This window comes from Lolium rigidum, chromosome 4 (genome assembly GCF_022539505.1).
Source record: "Lolium rigidum isolate FL_2022 chromosome 4, APGP_CSIRO_Lrig_0.1, whole genome shotgun sequence".
Taxonomy (NCBI): domain Eukaryota; kingdom Viridiplantae; phylum Streptophyta; class Magnoliopsida; order Poales; family Poaceae; genus Lolium; species Lolium rigidum.
Genome location: NC_061511.1, coordinates 97,469,940 through 97,489,132, shown reverse-complemented (window position 1 = coordinate 97,489,132; position 19,193 = coordinate 97,469,940). Strand labels below are relative to the sequence as shown.

Below are 19,193 nucleotides of genomic sequence, written 5' to 3'. Positions count from 1 at the left end.
GGGAAAATAGGGCCTTACGCATAAATTCCGAGGTTTTTCCCGAAAGTTGGATTTCTGCACAAAAACGAGACACCAGAGCAATTCTGCTGAAAACAGCGTTAGTCCGTGTTAGTTGCATCCAAAATACACAAATTAGAGGCCAAACAATAGCAAAAGTGTTCGGGAAAGTAGATACGTTTTGGACGTATCAACCACGTAAACAGGTCTTCCGCGTCTCCTAGGCGGCGGCGGCGGAAATTTTTTCCTGCTCCAATCTCCGGCATCTGTGCTGGGCCCCTCTCCTTCCGCTTGCCGCTCCGGCGGTAGGAGGGAGGGGGACCCCATTTTTTGCATGGTACTTAGGGCTAGGAGTTCTCCGGCATGGAGCGCCGTTGGGGTGGTGGGAGCGGCGCCCGGGCAATAAATCCGCCTCAACTCTTTTCCCACACCGGCGCTGTCCTTCATGGCGGCGTCTCGGAGTTGGTGGTACTGTATGCTTGCCGATCTTTCAGATCGGTGGCTTTAGGGTTCATGGATGGTGTCGGCGAGGCGGCGGCGACGACTCCATCAGATGGTTTTTTCCTCCTGCTCTGTCCCCGTTGCTGCGGCGTTGTCTCCGGTGCCAAGGTGGAGCAGAGAGGATTCGTACATGAGTACGTGCAGACGGTGGTCTGCACTGGTGACAGCTGAAAGATGGTGCACCTTGTGGTGGGTTCATGGTTGAAGGCTGATGGTTCTGGTTCCCTACTCCGACATCGTCGTGCGTGGGTGCCAGTGCTGATGTTCGATGGCGTGTCCAGGGACATGTTGCCCTGGTCTGATTCTTTCAACGACAATGGTTTGTCCCATAGCAAACTACATTGGAGGTCCGAAAAGCTGATGATCAGCGATGGAACCGCATTGAGCTCAGGTGAAGAGGTGATCTGTCCATTTTTTCCTTGGTGGCTGCTACGGTGGTGCCGAAGAAGATGGATAGGCGTTGGTTTGTCACATAGTTTTATCCTATCTTTCCAGATCTGTAAGATCGGTGTATACGTACTTTGTATCTCGTCTTTTATTTATCAATGAGAATCGTATTACCATGCAAAAAAAAAGCAATCTGAATCGTCCTTATATTTAAGTTTCCTCTGAGTTTGGAATAGGCGTTGCACTAGAGCAAATGACTTTAGGCATATTTCTTTACATGAGGGCAATTGTTTCCTCGTTGCCCGTAATTGACATTGGGTATCTTTTTTTGTTTGAAGATTCTCGTGTAAATTAAAAGGCCAATTGACGCGGATGTCACAACCATTTACGAAAAACGTATAGAACGAGTTCCATGGACACGGCACATCTAGATGCTTCCAGTTTCGGACTCCCAAGTGATATATTCTCTCACAATTCCTTCTCGCGTGTTTGATTCATTTTTTCCTGCCACCTCACCACTTACGCGATCATCTTGGCACGATAGAAAACAAATTTAGAAGGTACACCCACATTTCTAGTGCCTAGGCTGCAATTAACTTTAAAAAAAAATCAATACCATATATATTTATAGTAATAAATAATACATGAGACACCAGCTGACTTTAACGGAACTAGTGGGGCGCCTCCTCGCCGGTCAGTGGCTGCCTAATCTAAGCACCATGATAGTCAGCTAGCTCACAAACCATGTAGTAAGAAATAGTAGCATGTTGGTCACTTAGATGAATGCAACAATATGGAGAGATAAAGATACATCAACCTGAATTGGAGTATATGGAATTCAGGATTATATTGGAGTATGGTACATGCACCTCACATACTTAAAAGAAGTTATAACACATCATAAATCAGCCATATACATCAATTTTTGCAGAGGGTGGGCCTGACATCAGAAATGGTCGTCCACATGATCATACAATCTGAACTGATATTAGGGAAATTGACCAATGCATGGTTCGACCCTTCCCCCGCTGTAATATCTACAGAGTAAAAGCTGTGAGCAAATTAACCTCGGTCAAAGCTGGTTGCCCGCGCCTGAAGGCGGGAAGGACTTGGCAAAAAAGAACACATCCAGTGCCTATCTGAGCTAGCTACCTGTACCCTTCGTACATCCGGAGGTCGACCTTCCTGAGGTATAGCGCCACATCAATGCTCACCTTCAGAAATAGCTGCTCAGCCTTCTTGGCTGCTACTGCCACCTCTTGTGCCCTTAATTAAAACAAATAACCCTGGTTAGCTTAATTAACAGTGTAGTAAAGATTCTTCAGAAATGCTTCAGTGTATATCTTTGCTTACTTGGCGGATGTGTTGTACTGATCGTCGTCCATGGCGACCATCCCGGTCCTCGAGGCCCTGCTCCGGCTGTCGCCCAGTATGTGCTTCGTCGGCGGCCTCTTCGTCGGTGTCATAACAATGACCCTGGTTTCATGAGGTGCCCAAGGATATGGCCCCTGACTTTTTTGTCTTGTGCACAGAAAGGGTTTGATCCAAGATTCATATACCTTCTCATGCGAAATATTTGATAGTTTCAATTAATTTGGGACAAAGGGAGTACTACATATGTGAGCATGCATGAGGGAGATCCATGAATAAGGATCACATGTGAAGGTATATGAATTCCATGAATAAGGATTTGATTGTGGGGAACATGACTTGGGTAACATCTACATTTTACTTTATACAGTCTGTTCGTGAATTGCCAATTTAGATTGCTAGAGTAGGACCATATGCCTATGATTATAACCAGTAGCACCATATTTACCTAATTATGAAACTATTCCATATGTATGGATCACGGATCACTTATAATCATCGGCGGTGCTCAAGAGTAGGACTATGAAACAAGCCAATCATCTCAAACAGAGAGGGAAACAAAGGTGTTTAACTGACATAGAATGCAAGAACCTTCCGTTTCTTTCTACGAGAAATACCTGTTTCATACGCAAAGGAAAAAAACAAACTAACATATCACAAGACCAACCACCTCAACTCAGCCCATGCATCCATGAAAATCTCACACGAAGGAACCTAACAGTGCCAAAACCTTCATAGAAAACCACGGGAGTATATTATGCCAGGATTAATCCCCCGAGAAAACCAAAACCCTCCAGTATTATATATAATATCTAAACAAAATGGACCATAGATAATATAGTAAGTTGGTAATATAAACATGAAATTTAACATGATCTGAAAATAAGACCTAACATGTGACAGTGTAATTACCACATTATTCAACTAACGAAGGGAATATTTATATTAGCGAATACATGACTGGTGCAAGTTACTTACATGTCATGAACAAGCATTTCAAAGTATACAAATGGTCTTGCCGTGGAAGGCCAACATCTAGATAATGCCGTGTTGATCAGCAGGATCAAACATTTCATCATCTAGCTGCAAACTGCAAATACTGAAACCGGTTTTGGGATGTCGATTTTCAAATGTGTGCATCAAACCAAATAACTAAATGCTAAATTATGGTACCATGTCCAACAATGACTCAACGAGACCGCCGCGATAGCTTGTTGATGCCGATTAAAGGCACACTGATTTTTAATTACAGTAACCTGCAGTTTTGGCAAAATAAATGCTAAATCTGCTGGTTGTTCCTCCTTGCTGCACCTGCAGTAACTGAAGATCAGCGACAGCAAGAATATAAACATGCCAACAAAAGAGAAAGAAAACTGTATAAGAAAACAACTCTACAAGAAAAACTATAGTTATAGGCATTAGATAGTCTCATACTATCCTACACTGGTAGAAAGTGTCGGGTTTTAATCACATCCTTGAATCTAAAAAGAAAAAAAAGGATACATTTCAATGCAGAAGGAGATTTCTCCATGGTCAGTCCAGAACCGCCACAGCCATCTGTAATGTTTGAAGGAAAACGAAATCAACAAGCACTCAGAAATCTGAAATCAAAAGCATCTAAGAAAATTACGCATACCAGGAACCATCAAGAAGGAAGTGTAGTTCATTTTGGCATCCACATCTGCCTCTGAATCATCGAGTCAATTTGACACCCACCTCTGCTTCTGAAGCATACATTGACTGAAAAACAGTGGTACACGAGATGTGGAAAGGGGAGGGTCAGTGCAAGGAGGGAGATGGAAAGATATGAGACATGGTGAAAAGGGTAAGAAGAGAGGTCAGAGGACGAGATTGGAGTCACCTTGGTCCCGCACCGGCGCGGAGGAGCGCTGAGAAACAACAATGAACACTGCCACCGTCCCATCCACAATGAGCAGGAACCAGGCCATCATAGCTCCCTTTGTTGCCGCAGCCGCACTGCTCTCCGATAAAAAGTACCTGCATCCCGTTCCCCGCCGCCAATGACGATCACGCTGTTCCCCGTCGCCCAGGAGCCCGCCGTTCCGCGCCGCCATCCCGTTCCGCGCCGTCGGCTGCCCGCTCGTCGTTTTACTCCCAGCCGCCGCCGCCAGGAAGAGTGATACGAGAGAGGATAGGGTTTGAGGGAGAGAGTGCACCGAGAGGTAGGGAAGGTTAGTCAGGTTTCTTTTCCCTCGCTGGCTTGCAGTACATCGAGTCGTGTTGTATGCAGTACAGATGCAGACATGCAGTACAAATTTGCCAGGAAGTACATCGACTGCTAAAATTTTCGCCCAACGCGAGCGAGACACGGGCGATATGTGGACGACGTGGAGAGCCCTGAGATAGAGCAAAGGGGGTTCCACTTGCTTGTTCTCAATTCCCTCCCTCGCATTTAACCGCTCGCGTGGTTAGTTTGGCGCGGCAGCGCTCGCTTGAAAGCGCGAATCAATTCATTTTTTGTCGCGTAATGTTTAATTACGTTCACATGCAACTGTTGTGTTCACACTAACAGCTTGTGTTTATACTTGCAAGTTGCATACAACCAAGAGTGTTCACACTGCATGCATGCACAGAGCATCTCATGAGTTTGCATTTAATGAGCCAACTTTTCAGCACGAGGCATACTCTCACAAGTTACTGCATGCATGCACAGAGCATCTCGTTTTTTTTCAGCACGAGGCAGGCTCTCAATTCTCTTTATTTTCAATTCCCTTTTGGTTGGTTATTTGGTACGATAATTAATGTTTCTTTTGATGATTTTTATTATTTTGGGCCTACTTTTAACAATTCTCTTTTTTGCAATTCCCTTTTGGTTGGTTATTTGGTACGGTAATTCATTTTTTTTGGATTATTTTTGATAATTCCCCTTTTCGGGCTAGTGATTTTTAGGGGGAAACTAACGGGTGGGGAATTCACTTGCAACTCAAATGAACTACCACTTGCTACTCAAATTAAGTACTGTTTTAAATTCTAAGCTAACAAAAGTTGTTAAAATATTCTAAAATAAATTTACTTTTTAGGGTTGCTAGGTATTTAGATTTATCGTTGATAAATAACAGGGCACCGGATTGATAACTTGATGAGGACATCCCTACTATACTACTACCTCCATCATTGCAAGATGAAGACGATGCTGCTGTAAAGCTCAAGTCCAATGAAGTTAGGATTGGACCTATGACAAGAGCTCGTGCGAAGCTGCTAAAACAACAGGTGAACTTGTTCCTAAGTGATACTTTGATCGATGAGAACTTTATATACTCCCTAAGTCCTTTTACTTATGTATGATCAGGTACGAAGAGGGAGCAAGCATCGCACGAGGAGGAGATGAGTAGCTGGACAAGAAGCTGGACGTGAAGCTAGACATGGAGCTGGCCATGAAGTTGGACATGAAGACATCCCATGGACGCGTGAGGAAAGAAGACGAAGTCCAGGCCGGCGTCAGGCCCGGTCTGACCGGCTGCCACGTCGGCGCGCCCGGTCCCCAGCCCGGTCCAACCGGACGCCACACCGGGCCAGCCCGGCGCCGACCGGATTCTCAGCCGGTGCACACCGGGAAACATCCAGGGGCCCTGGACCCCTAACCCGGTCACCACCAGGCCCGGTTGAAACCGGCCTGCCCGGTCCCAGACCCGGTCGACCGGCCCCTGACCGGTCGTGTCCGAGTCTGTCTCGACCAGATCTGATCTGGGTCGGTTTTCAATGTATTTTCTCAAACCTTGGTCGTCCTGAACCCCTATATAAGTGCCCAGGACGCCCCCAAATTAGGTTTAGACCACGTTTAAGATAAACCCTAGTTCATAGTTGTTTGGTACGCAAAACTATTGATACACCACTCTCCAATTCGTTTCGATCTGGAGTTTTATGTTACTGAAAGTTTGTGTGATCTGCTTTTCCATTGGGGATTAGAAGATTACAATTTACCGCTTCGTGGTCGGCGGTTACGTGCGCAAGTGTGTGGAGTTGCGAATATCTTGCAGGGTTGAGAGCTGTTGCATTGGTGACAGGAATCAATCGAGAGACTTCGTCGGCGTCATACAAGTTATCTTCCACATATCATCGATTCCATCCGCTGTGTTCATTGCGTGTTCATCACCATCCGTCGTTTACTGAGAAGATCGGGCAACCCCATATCATCTTGGTATCAGATTTCAGCGTTTCCTCGGTAAGTCATCCATAATCCACCCCATGGTTGAGTTGTGAGTGTTTCCTATACAGAAAAAGCCAAAATTATTAGAGTTTGTAGTTTGCCATAGCCTTAGATTGCATCAATTTCAAGTTTTAGTTGTTGTTCGTGTTTAGTTTTTGATCCAATCTAGTGTCTGCCGTGGTTCTGCCGTAGCACAGTTTTTGGTCGTTTTTCTGCCGTGACAGAAATTTCTGCTGTGAGTCCTGCCGTGGTTCTGCCGTGGCACGATTTTCTTCCAGTTTCTCTGCCGCGACACAGTTTTCTGTCGTAGGTCGTTTTTCATACTTTTTATTGCTCCGAGTCCACATAGCGTACAGTTTGCTTTATATCTGAACCATAGACACAGCCTTTCGTTATACGTGACTAGGAACTTGCCCACAAGAGACTAGTTTTACTGCTCGACAAGCTGCTCATTAGGTTTGTGGTGTTTTGCAATTTCTGTTGGCCGTGTTACAAAGAGTAGAGTAAAAAAAGCGAAAATAGAAAAGAAGCAAAAAGAGAGCTACATAGCTGCGTGTGTGATAAAAAAAATCGAAAAAAGTGAAGAGAAAAAAAAGGAAGTGCTACTAAGATCAATTGAAGGCCTAGTTTACTTTTTTACACCTGTAGTTGAGAAATCTTGTGCCTGTATCGTTGAGCTTTGCTAGTGTCTCTCGAGTGCATTGCAACCTTTTCATCCATATAGTTGCATTGTCACATTTATCGCCTTGTGTGAGTTTCATATGGTGTTTTCTACGGTCAGCGCCTAGAGCTTGTTATTGGTGCAAATAGGCAGCCTACCTACATCCCCACATATATCCTGCTTTGTCGTGTGATTGTTCTTATACCCTTGATATTCGCTTCGCTACATCCGGGCACTTGTCCGTCAATCCAAGTTGGTAAGCAATACTAATTCACTTTGGAGCGGTAAGATTTACCTTTCTTATCAGTTTTGAGTGAGTTGTGAGAGTACCACCAAAGATATTTGTTTAGTGCACTAACCTACTAATCATGTCTCTTAACTTTTTAAGGATGTTGATGTGATGCAGAAAAAGGATCCAGCCTCGCCGGTTACTTGGATGGAATATGAGGCACTTCGTGATCATCTGCAATGTGAAATCCGTGGTGCTACTGAAGCATTTGACGCGGATATGCAGAGTATTAACCTGAAGGTCGATGAAGCTACTGCGACTGTTAAAACAGTCCAAAGTCAAGTGACGGACCTTCAAGCATCCATACATACATTACCTCAAGCTATCGTTGAAATACGTACTTTTGTACAACCACAACAACAACCACACCCGGAAGATGAGGACAGCAATCAGAGTGATTTTGAGGAAGCAAATGCTCCTGCTAGCCGTGGACGTAGTGGTGGTCGTGGTATTGGACGTGGCATTGGTGATGGTCTCTGTGGTCGTGGTTTTGTTCACGTCGGAGCCTACCGTGTTCCTCAACAACATGACGATGGTTTGGGTAAGCCAAAATTCTCAATTTCCCGCTTTGAAGGAGGTCCTGATGTTGAAGAATATCTCTCATGGGAGTTGAAGATTGAGAAACTGTGGCGACTACATGATTATACTGAAGATAGAAAGATCAAGCTTGCTTCTTCAGAATTTCATGGCTATACATTACGTTGGTGGGATGGAATTACTCGTGCCCGCGAAGATGATGAAGAATTGCCTATTGTTTCATGGCGTGAGATGAAGGAAGTTATGCGAGCTCGTTTTGTTCCCACTAATTATTTGCGCTCAATTTATGATAAGTTGACCCAATTGAAACAAGGTACCATGACGGTTGATGCTTATTATATGGAGATGGAGATGCTATTGCAGCGTGCTCGTGTTCGTGAATCTATTGAGATGACATTGCAGCGGTTCCTTCATGGTTTGAAGTATACTAGCAAGGGCATTGTTCGTCATCACCAATATACTACTATGAATGAGCTGCTACATCATGCAAGAGAGGCTGAAGCACAGTTAGCGGAAGAAGCGCAAATCAAAGGCTGTGCTACGGGAGCTGGGCGTTACACACCTCGGGCGCCCCCATCTACGGCGCCAGCGCCATCATCGCGTCCCGCAACGTTTCCTACTTCGTCTAGCAAGCCGGTCTCCAACATGTCCAACACTAAGAAGCCCGAACCTGCTGCAAGTACAAGTAGTTCTAGCATGTCTACTGCGCACAAGCGCGATATGAATTGTCATACATGTGGTGGCAAGGGTCACTTCAAAAGACATTGTCCAAACCTCAAAATAATGTTTATTAATGACAATGATGAGTATGAGACTGGAGATGATGCTGATCCGGATGCTCCAGAAGATGATGAATATGACAATGATGGTGTAGATGCTTTTCCGTTTGAAGCTCGCACTATTGTTGTGTCACAGCGTGCTCTTAATGTGCAACCAAGTGCATCTACTCAACGCTGCAATTTGTTCCAAACAATGGCACTAGTTGGTCCTGATAAAGCTTGCAAGGTCATTATTGATGGCGGGAGTTGTCGCAATTCAGCAAGCAAGGAGTTGTGTGCCAAGCTAAAACTGAAGTATCTACCACACCGGCATCCATATTATATTCAGTGGTTGAGTGATAATGGTGAGATGAAGGTAAACCACAAGGTGCGTGTTGATTTTAAGATTGGGCCGTATAAGGATTCCATTGATTTTGATGTGGTTCCTATGACGGTGTGTCACCTACTATTGGGTCGGCCATGGCTCTATGACCGTTCTGTGCAACACAATGGCCGTGCCAATACATATCACTTGGAGTTCAAGGGCAAGAAAATCAACTTGCAGCCTATGTCACCACAGCAAATTGTCAATGAATCTCGTTAGAAAGTTGAAGTGAACTTGGAGGATGCATCCATAGATAGGCGAGAGAATTGTAATGTCGTGAGTGATATAACGAAAAGTGAGAGAGTGATTTCCTTAGTTCCATTAGCCACCAAAGAGGATATGAGAGAGTTTAGTGAGGATCATACAACTAGGCCTCTTGTGCTTATGTACGAGGGTGAGATTTTTGTTTCTAACGACATGACCCCTATTTCTCTTGGTGTTTCTCATGTTTTGCAGGAATTCAGCGATGTGTTTCCGGAGGAGGTGCCCGCAGGATTGCCACCATTGCGTGGTATTGAGCATCAAATTAACATGATCCTCGGCGCCTCGCTGCCCAATAGGGCGCCATATAGGACGAACCCCGAAGAGAAAAAGGAGATACAGAAGCAAGTACAAGCGCTACTCGACTGAGGTTATATTCACATAAGCCTAAGTCCTTGTGTTGTTCCTGTTATTCTAGTTCCTAAGAAAGATGGTACACGACGCATGTGTGTCGATTGTAGAGCGATAAACAACATTACTATTCGATATCGTCATTGATACGTCTCAAACGTATCTATAATTTCTTATGTTCCATGCTACTTTTATGATGATACTCACATGTTTTATACACACTTTATGTCATTATTATGCATTTTCCGGCACTAACATATTGACGAGATGCCGAAGAGCCGCTTGTTGTTTTCTCGCTGTTTTTGGTTTCAGAAATCCTACAAAGGAAATATTCTCGGAATTGGACGAAATCAACGCCCAGGGTCTTATTTTTCCACGAAGCTTCCAGAAGACCGAAAGGGAAACGAAGTGGGGCGACGAGGCGCCGCCACCATAGGGCCGCGCGGCCTGGGTGGGGCCCGCGCCGCCCTATGGGGTGGGCCCCTCGTCAGCCCTCCGACTCTGCCCTTCCGCCTACTTAAAGCCTTCGTCGCGAAAACCCCAGTACCGAGAGCCACGATACGGAAAACCTTCCAGAGACGCCGCCGCCAATCCCATCTCGGGGGATTCAGGAGATCGCCTCCGGCACCCTGCCGGAGAGGGGAATCATCTCCCGGAGGACTCTTCATCACCATGATCGCCTCCGGATTGATGTGTGAGTAGTTCACCCCTGGACTATGGGTCCATAGCAGTAGCTAGATGGTTGTCTTCTCCTCATTGTGCTATCATGTTAGATCTTGTGAGCTGCCTATCATGATCAAGATCATCTATTTGTAATGCTACATGTTGTGTTTGTTGGGATCTGATGAATATGGAATACTATGTCAAGTTGATTATCAATCTATCATATATATGTTGTTTATGTTCTTGCATGCTCTCCGTTGCTAGTAGAGGCTCTGGCCAAGTTGATACTTGTGATTCCAAGAGGGAGTATTTATGCTCGATAGTGGGTTCATGCCTCCATTGAATCTGGGACAGTGACAGAAAGTTCTAAGGTTGTGGCTGTGCTGTTGCCACTAGGGATAAAACATCAATGCTTTGTCTAAGGATATTTGTGTTGATTACATTACGCACCATACTTAATGCAATTGTCTGTTGTTTGCAACTTAATACTGGAAGGGGTTCGGATGATAACTTGAAGGTGGACTTTTTAGGCATAGATGCATGCTGGATAGCGGTCTATGTACTTTGTCGTAATGCTCTGATTAAATCTCATAGTAGTCATCGTGATATGTATGTGCATTGTTATGCCCTCTCTATTTGTCAATTGCCCAACTGTAATTTGTTCACCCAACATGCCATTTATCTTATGGGAGAGACACCACTAGTGAACTGTGGACCCCGGTCCTTTCTTTACATCTGAAATACAATCTACTGCAAACTCGTTCTTTACTCGTTCTTCGCAAACAAACATCATCTTCCATACTATACATTTAATCCTTTGTTTACAGCAAGCCGGTGAGATTGACAACCTCACTGTTAAGTTGGGGCAAAGTATTGTGATTGTGTTGTGCAGGTTCCACGTTGGCGCCGGAATCCCTGGTGTTGCGCCGCACTACACTCTGCCACCAACAACCTTCACGTGTTCCTTGACTCCTACTGGTTCGATAACCTTGGTTTCTTACTGAGGGAAAACTTACTGCTGTGCGCATCACACCTTCCTCTTGGGGTTCCCAACGGACGTGTCGACTACACGCCAGCAAGACTTTTTCTAGCGCCGTTGCCGGGGAGATCAAGACACGCTGCAAGGGGAGTCTCCCACATCCAATCTCTTTACTTTGTTTTTGTCTTGCTTTACTTTACTTTATTTACCGCTTTGTTTGTTCTATATCAAAAATACAAAAAAATAGTTACTAGCTTTACTTTATTTACTGTCTTGATGTCTATATTAAAAACACAAAAAATTAGTTACTTGCATTTACTTTATTTAGTTTGCTTTATTTACTACTGCTAAAATGAATACTCCAGAGAATACTAAATTATGTGACTTCACTAGCACAAATAATAATGATTTCTTATGCACACCTATTGCTCCACCTGATACTACAACAGAATTTTTTGAAATTAAACCTGCTTTACTAAATCTTGTTATGAGAGAGCAATTTTCTGGTGTTAGTTCTGATGATGCTGCTGCCCATCTTAATAATTTTGTTGAACTTTGTGAAATGCAAAAGTATAAGGATGTAGATGGTGACATTATAAAATTAAAATTGTTTCCTTTCTCCTTAAGAGGAAGAGCTAAAGATTGGTTGCTATCTTTGCCTAAGAATAGTATTGATTCATGGACTAAATGTAAGGATGCTTTCATTGGTAGATATTATCCTCCCGCTAAAATTATATCTTTGAGAAGTAGCATAATTAATTTTAAGCAATTGGATAATGAACATGTTGCTCAAGCATGGGAGAGAATGAAATCTTTGGTGAAGAATTGCCCTACCCATGGACTAACTACTTGGATGATCATCCAAACCTTCTATGCAGGATTGAATTTTTCTTCGCGGAACCTATTGGATTCAGCTGCTGGAGGTACCTTTATGTCCATTACTCGGGGGCGGCAACAAAGCTTCTTGATGATATGATGATAAATTACTCCGAATGGCACACGGAAAGGGCTCCACAAGGTAAGAAGGTAAATTCTGTTGAAGAAACCTCCTCCTTGAGTGATAAGATTGATGCTATTATGTCTATGCTTGTGAATGGTAGATCTAATGTTGATCCTAATAATGTTCCTTTAGCTTCATTGGTTGCCCAAGAAGAACATGTCGATGTGAACTTCATTAAAAATAATAATTTCAACAACAATGCTTATAGGAATAATTCTGGTAAAACTATAGGCCATATCCTTCTGCTAATGGTAATGGTTATGGTAATTCTTACAACAATAATAGGAGTGTACCCCTGGTCTTGAAGCCATGCTTAAAGAATTTATTAGTACACAAACTGCTTTTAACAAATCTGTTGAAGGTAAGCTTGATAAAATTGATATTCTTGCTTCTAAGGTTGATAGTCTTGCCTCTGATGTTGATCTTTTAAAATTGAAAGTTATGCCTAATGAAGATACAGATATTAAGTCATTTGCTACAGCAAACGCCATCCAAGTTTGAATTAATGAAAATATTAGATTGATGGCTGAATTGCATGCTAGGTGGGAAAGAGAAGAAAACGAAAAACTTGCTAAAGAGAATAATGTAGCTAAAGTTTGGACTATTACCACCACTAGTAATGTTGATGCTGCACATGTTGCTACACCCCCTACTATCAATGGTAGAATAATTGGTGTTGGCAATGTTTCTACTCCTAGTGCAAAGCGTGCAAAATTGCCTGAAACTGCTGAAATTGCTAAAACTGCTGAAACTGCTTGTGATAAAAACTGCTGAAATTTTTCAAAATATTGGAGACAATGATCCCATTGCTGTAGATCATAATGGTTTAGATTTTGATGATTGTCATATCTCTGAAGTTATAAAGTTCTTACAAAAACTTGCTAGAAGTCCCAAAGCTAGTGCTATAAATTTGGCATTTACAAAACATATTACAAATGCTCTCATAAAAGCTAGAGAGGAGAAACTAAAACTTGAAACTTCTATTCCTAGGAAGTTAGAAGATGGTTGGGAGCCCATCATTAAGATGAGGGTCAATGATTTTGATTGTAATGTTTTATGTGATCTTGGTGCAAGTATTTATGTTATGCCTAAGAAAATTTATGATATGCTTGACTTGCCACCATTGAAAAACTGTTATTTGGATGTTAATCTTGCTGATCATGCTATAAAGAAACCTTTGGGGAGGATTTATAATATTCGCATTATGGTTAACAATAACCTTGTCCCCGTTGATTTTGTTGTCTTGGATATTGAATGCAATGCATCTTGTCCCATTATATTGGGAAGACCTTTTCTTCGAACTGTTGGTGCTACCATTGATATGAAGGAAGGTAATATTAAGTATCAATTTCCTCTCAAGAAAGGTATGGAACATTTCCCTAGAAAGAGAATGAAGTTACCTTATGATTCTATTATTAGAACAAATTATGATGTTAATGCTTCATCTCTAGATAATACTTGATTCACACTTTCTGCGCCTAGCTGAAAGGCGTTAAAGAAAAGCGCTTATGGGAGACAACCCATTATTTTACTTCTGCACTTTTGTTTTATATTTGAGTCTTGGAAGTTGTTACTACTGTAGCAACCTATCCTTATCTTTATTTTATTGCATTGTTGTGCCAAGTAAATTCTTTGATAGTAAAGTCAATACTAGATTTGGATTACTGCGTAGAAACAGATTTCTTACTATCACGAAATTGAGCAGCCCCTTCTGTAGGAAATTTATAAAAATCTGCCAATTTACGTGCGTGATCCTCAGATATGTACGCAACTTTCATTAAATTTGAGCATTTTCATCTGAGCAAGTTAAGTACCCCAGAAAAATTCGTCTTTACGGATCGTTCGTTTTGACAGATTCTGCCTTTTATTTCACATTGCCTGTTTTGCTATGTTTGATGGATTTCTTTGTTCCATTAACTTTCAGTAGCTTTGTGCAATGTCTAGAAGTTTTAAGAATGATTATGTCACCTCTGAATATATGAATTTTCAATTATGCACTAACCCTCTAATGAGTTTGTTTTGAGTTTGGTGTGGAGGAAGTTTTCAAGGGTCAAGAGAGGAGGATGATACAATATGATCAAGAACAGTTGAAAAGTCTAAGCTTGGGGATGCTCCCGTGGTTCATCCCTGCATATTTTAAGAAGACTCAAGCATCTAAGCTTGGGGATGCCCAAGGCATCCCTTCTTCATCGACAACTTATCGAGTCACCTCTAGTGAAACTATATTTTTATTCCGTCACATCTTATGTGCTTTACTTGGAGCGTCTGTTTGTTTTTGTTTTTGTTTTTGTTTTTGTTTGAATAAAATCGGATCCTAGCATTCCTTGTGTGGGAGAGAGACACGCTCCGCTGTTTCGTATGAACACATATGTTCTTAGCTTTACTTTTAATGTTCATGACAAAGGTTGAAACTGCTTCGTTCATTGTTATATGGTTGGTAACAGAAAATGCTTCATGTGGAAATTGGTATAATGTCTTGAATAATTTGATACTTGGCAATTGTTGTGCTCATATAGATCATGTTTAAGCTCTTGCATCATGTACTTTGCACCTATTAATGAAGAACTACATAGAGTTTGTTAAAATTTGGTTTGCATGATTGGTTTCTCTAGAGTCTAGATATTTTCTGGTTAAGGTGTTTGGACAACAAGGAGACAGCGTAGAGTCTTGTAATGCTTGCAATATGTTCTTATGTAAGTTTTGCTGTACCATTTTATACTTGAGTTTGCTTCAAACAACCTTGCTAGCCTAAGACTTGTATTGAGAGGGATTACTTCTCGTGCATCCAAATCCTTGAGCCAAAAACTATGCCATTTGTGTCCACCATACCTACCCACTACATGGTATTTCTCTGCCATTCCAAAGTAAATTACTTGAGTGCTACCTTTAAAAATTCTATCCTTTGTCTTTGCAATATATAGCTCATGGGAAAATAGCCTTAAAAACTATTGTGGTAAATAATATGTAGCTATGTATCTTATTTCTTATAAGTTGTTTGTTGAGCGGTAACCATGCTTCTGGGGACGCAACCAACTATTACACCTTTGTTGAATATCATGTGAGTTGCTATGCATGTTCGTCTTGTCTGAAGTAAGGGTGATTTATCATGATAAAATGGTTTGAGTATGCATATTGTTAGAGAAGAACATTGGGCCGCTAACTAAAGCCATGATCCATGGTGGAAGTTTCAGTTTGGACAATTAATCCTCAATCTCTTATGAGAATATTATTTGTTGTTGAATGCTTATGCATTAAAGAGGAGTCCATTATCTGTTGTCTATGTTGTCCCGGTATGGATGTCTAAGTTGAGAATAATCAAAAACGAGGAATCAAATGCGATCTTTCTCCTTAGACCTTTGTATAGGCGGCATAGAGGTACCCCTTTGTGACACTTGGTTGAAACATATGTTATGCAATGATAATCCATGTAAATCCAAGCTAATTAGGACAAGGTGCGAGCACTATTGGTAATCTATGCATGAGGCTTGCAACTTATAAGATGTCTTATACATAACACATATGATTTATTACTACCGTTGACAAAATTGTTTCTATGTTTTCAAAATGAAAAGCTCTAGCAAAAAAATAGTAATCCATGCTTCCTCTCGCGAAGGGCCATTCTTTTACTTTATTGTTGAGTCAGTTTACCTATTCTTTCTATCTTAGAAGCAAACACTTGTATCAACTGTGTGCATTGATTCTTACATGTTTTACCTATTGCACTTGTTATATTACTTTGTGTTGACAATTATCCATGAGATAAATATGTTGAATTTGAAAGCAACTGCTGAAACTTATATCTTCCTTTGTGTTGCTTCAAAGCTTTCTACTAAGAATTTATTGCTTTATGAGTTAACTCTTATGCAAGTCTTATTGATGCTTGTCTTGAAAGCATTATTCATGAAAAGTCTTTGCTATATGATTCATTTGTTTATTCATTGTCTTTACCATTGCTTCGAATCGCTGCATTCATCTCATATGTTTTACAATAGTATTGATCAAGATTATGATAGCATGTCACTTCGTAAATTATCCTTGTTATCGTTTACCTACTCGAGGGCGAGTAGGAACTAAGCTTGGGGATGCTTGATACGTCTCAAACGTCTCTATAATTTCTTATGTTCCATGCTACTTTTATGATGATACTCACATGTTTTATACACACTTTATGTCATTATTATGCATTTTCCGGCACTAACCTATTGACAAGATGCCGAAGAGCCGATTGCTGTTTTCTGCTGTTTTTGGTTTCAGAAATTCTACAAAGGAAATATTCTCGGAATTGGACGAAATCAACGCCCAGGGTCTTATTTTTTCACGAAGCTTCCAGAAGACCGAAAGGGAAACGAAGTGGGGCGACGATGCACCGCCACCATAGGGCCGCGCGGCCTGCGTGGGGCCCGCGCCGCCCTATGGGGTGGGCCCCTCGTCAGCCCTCCGACTCCGCCCTTCCGCCTACTTAAAGCCTTCGTCGCGAAAACCCCAAGCATCGAGAGCCACGATACGGAAAACCTTCCGGAGACGCCGCCGCCGCCAATCCCATCTCGGGGATTCGGGAGATCGCCTCCGGCACCTCGCCGGAGAGGGGAATCATCTCCCGGAGGACTCTTCATCACCATGATCGCCTCCGGATTGATGTGTGAGTAGTTCACCCCTGGACTATGGGTCCATAGCAGTAGCTAGATGGTTGTCTTCTCCTCATTGTGCTATCATGTTAGATCTTGTGAGCTGCCTATCATGATCAAGATCATCTATTTGTAATGCTACATGTTTTGTTTGTTGGGATCCGATGAATATGGAATACTATGTAAAGTTGATTATCAATCTATCATATATATGTTGTTTATGTTCTTGCATGCTCTCCGTTGCTAGTAGAGGCTCTGGCCAAGTTGATACTTGTGACTCCAAGAGGGAGTATTTATGCTCGATAGTGGGTTCATGCCTCCATTGAATGCGGGACGATGTGACGAAAGTTCTAAGGTTGTGGATGTGCTGTTGCCACTAGGGATAAAACATCATTGCTTTGTCTAAGGATATTTGTGTTGATTACATTACGCACCATACTTAATGCAATTGTCATCGTTGTTTGCAACTTAATACCGGAAGGGGTTCGGATGATAACCTCGAAGGTGGACTTTTTAGGCATAGATGCATGTCTGGATAGCGGTCTATGTACTTTGTCGTAATGCCCCGATTAAATCTCATAGTAGTCATCGTGATATGTATGTGCATTGTTATGCCCTCTCTATTTGTCAATTGCCCAACTGTAATTTGTTCACCCAACATGCCATTTATCTTATGGGAGAGACACCACTAGTGAACTGTGGACCCCGGTCCATTCTTTACATCTGAAATAGAATCTACTGCAAACTTTGTTCTTTACTGTTCTTCGCAAACAAACATCATCTTCCGCACTATACATTTAATCCTTTGTTTAAAGCAAGCCGATGAGATTAACAACATCACTGTTAAGTTGGGGCAAAGTATTGTGATTGTGTTGTGCAGGTTCCACGTTGGCGCCGGAATCCCTGGTGTTGCGCCGCACTACACTCCGCCACCAACAACCTTCACGTGTTCCTTGACTCCTACTGGTTCGATAACCTTGGTTTCTTACTGAGGGAAAACTTACTGCTGTGCGCATCACACCTTCCTCTTGGGGTTCCCAACGGATGTGTCGACTACACGCCAACAGTCAACCTATTCCCCGTTTAGAGGATATGCTAGATGAGTTGAGTGGTGCTGCTGTTTTCTCTAAAATTGATTTGCGTAGTGGTTATCATAAAGATGAAAGAGGGGGATGAATGGAAAACAGCCTTTAAAACAAAATTTGGTTTATATGAGTGGTTATTGATGTCTTTTGGTTTAACTAATGCACCTAGTACTTTCATGAGATTGATGAACCATGTTTTGCGTGATATTATTGGCAAGTTTGTGGTTGTGTACTTTGATGACATATTAATCTACAGTCGCAATGAATTTGATCATACTATGCATATTCGACATGTTTTGCAAGTGTTGCGTGATAATAAACTCTATGGCAATCTTGGGAAGTGCACATTTTGCAAAGATAAGGTCAGATTTCTGGGTTATGTTGTTCCTAAGCATGGAGTAGAGGTAGATTCATCTAAAATTGAAGCAATTCAAAACTATCCTACTCCCATGAATGTGAGTCAAGTGAGAAGTTTTCATGGTCTTACTGGGTTTAATAGATGTTTTGTGCCCAATTTTAGTACCATTGTCGCACCTTTGAATGAATTGACTAAAAAGGGTGTTGTTTTTGAGTGCGGTGATACGTCTCCAACGTATCTATATTTTCTTATGTTCCATGCTAGTTTTATGACAATACCTACATGTTTTATTCATACTTTATATCATTTTTATGCATTTTCCGGTACAAACCTATTAACAAGATGCTGAAGCGCTTGTTCCTGTTTTCTGCTGTTTTTGGTTTCAGAAATCCTACACAGGAAATATTCTCGGAATTGGACAAAACAAAAGCCCACGGCCCATTTTCCACGGAGGATTCCAGAACATCGAAGAAGAGTCGGAGGCGGCCAGCAGGGGGGCCACCCCATAGGGCGGCGCGCCCAGGTGTGGGGAGCCCACCCCCTGGCTCCCCCGATGCTGCCTCTTCGCCTATATATTCCGTCGTATCGGAAAACCCTAGTACAGAGAGCCAAAATACGAGAAAAGTTCCAGAGACGCCGCCGCCATCAACCCCATCTCGGGGGGTTCTGAAGATCTCCTCCGGCACCCTGCCGGAGAGGGGAATCATCACCAGAGGGCTCTACATCACCATGCCCGCCTCCGGACTGATGCGTGAGTAGTTCATCCTTGGACTATGGGTCCATAGCAGTAGCTAGATGGTTGTCTTGTCCTATTGTG

General features: G+C 42.3%; 1 protein-coding gene across 7 annotated transcripts; it reads right to left on the bottom strand.

The window, feature by feature from the left end:
- Positions 1 to 1,715: 1,715 nt before the first annotated feature.
- Positions 1,716 to 4,402, bottom strand: LOC124650068 (auxin-induced protein AUX28-like). Of its 7 annotated transcripts, none has more exons than XM_047189629.1 (7): positions 4,118 to 4,402; positions 3,893 to 3,996; positions 3,430 to 3,813; positions 3,235 to 3,345; positions 2,239 to 2,406; positions 2,038 to 2,151; positions 1,716 to 1,936 (listed from the first exon to the last, which is right to left on the bottom strand). In XM_047189629.1, the coding sequence occupies exons 4-7, from the start codon at positions 3,333 to 3,335 to the stop codon at positions 1,804 to 1,806; spliced, it is 516 nt and encodes a 171-aa protein (XP_047045585.1). In that variant the 5' UTR covers positions 3,336 to 3,345; positions 3,430 to 3,813; positions 3,893 to 3,996; positions 4,118 to 4,402; the 3' UTR covers positions 1,716 to 1,803. The 7 variants fall into 7 exon arrangements, 5 of the variants coding, with proteins under 5 accessions (XP_047045585.1, XP_047045586.1, XP_047045584.1 ...); XM_047189630.1 differs by having other exon boundaries at positions 3,235 to 3,355; positions 4,118 to 4,401; XM_047189628.1 differs by having other exon boundaries at positions 3,235 to 3,567; positions 3,760 to 3,813; positions 4,118 to 4,401.
- Between the last annotated feature and the right edge of the window lie 14,791 nt (positions 4,403 to 19,193).

Coding starts and splice junctions, on each gene's coding strand:
- LOC124650068 (XM_047189629.1), bottom strand. CDS start 3,335: ATGATGAAATGTTTGATCCTGCTGATCAACACGGCATTATCTAGATGT. Junction 2,407..3,234: donor GAAATGCTTGTTCATGACAT/GTAAGTAACTTG, acceptor TCTGTGCACAAG/ACAAAAAAGTCAGGGGCCAT. Junction 1,937..2,037: donor CGGATGTACGAAGGGTACAG/GTAGCTAGCTCA, acceptor ATTTGCTCACAG/CTTTTACTCTGTAGATATTA.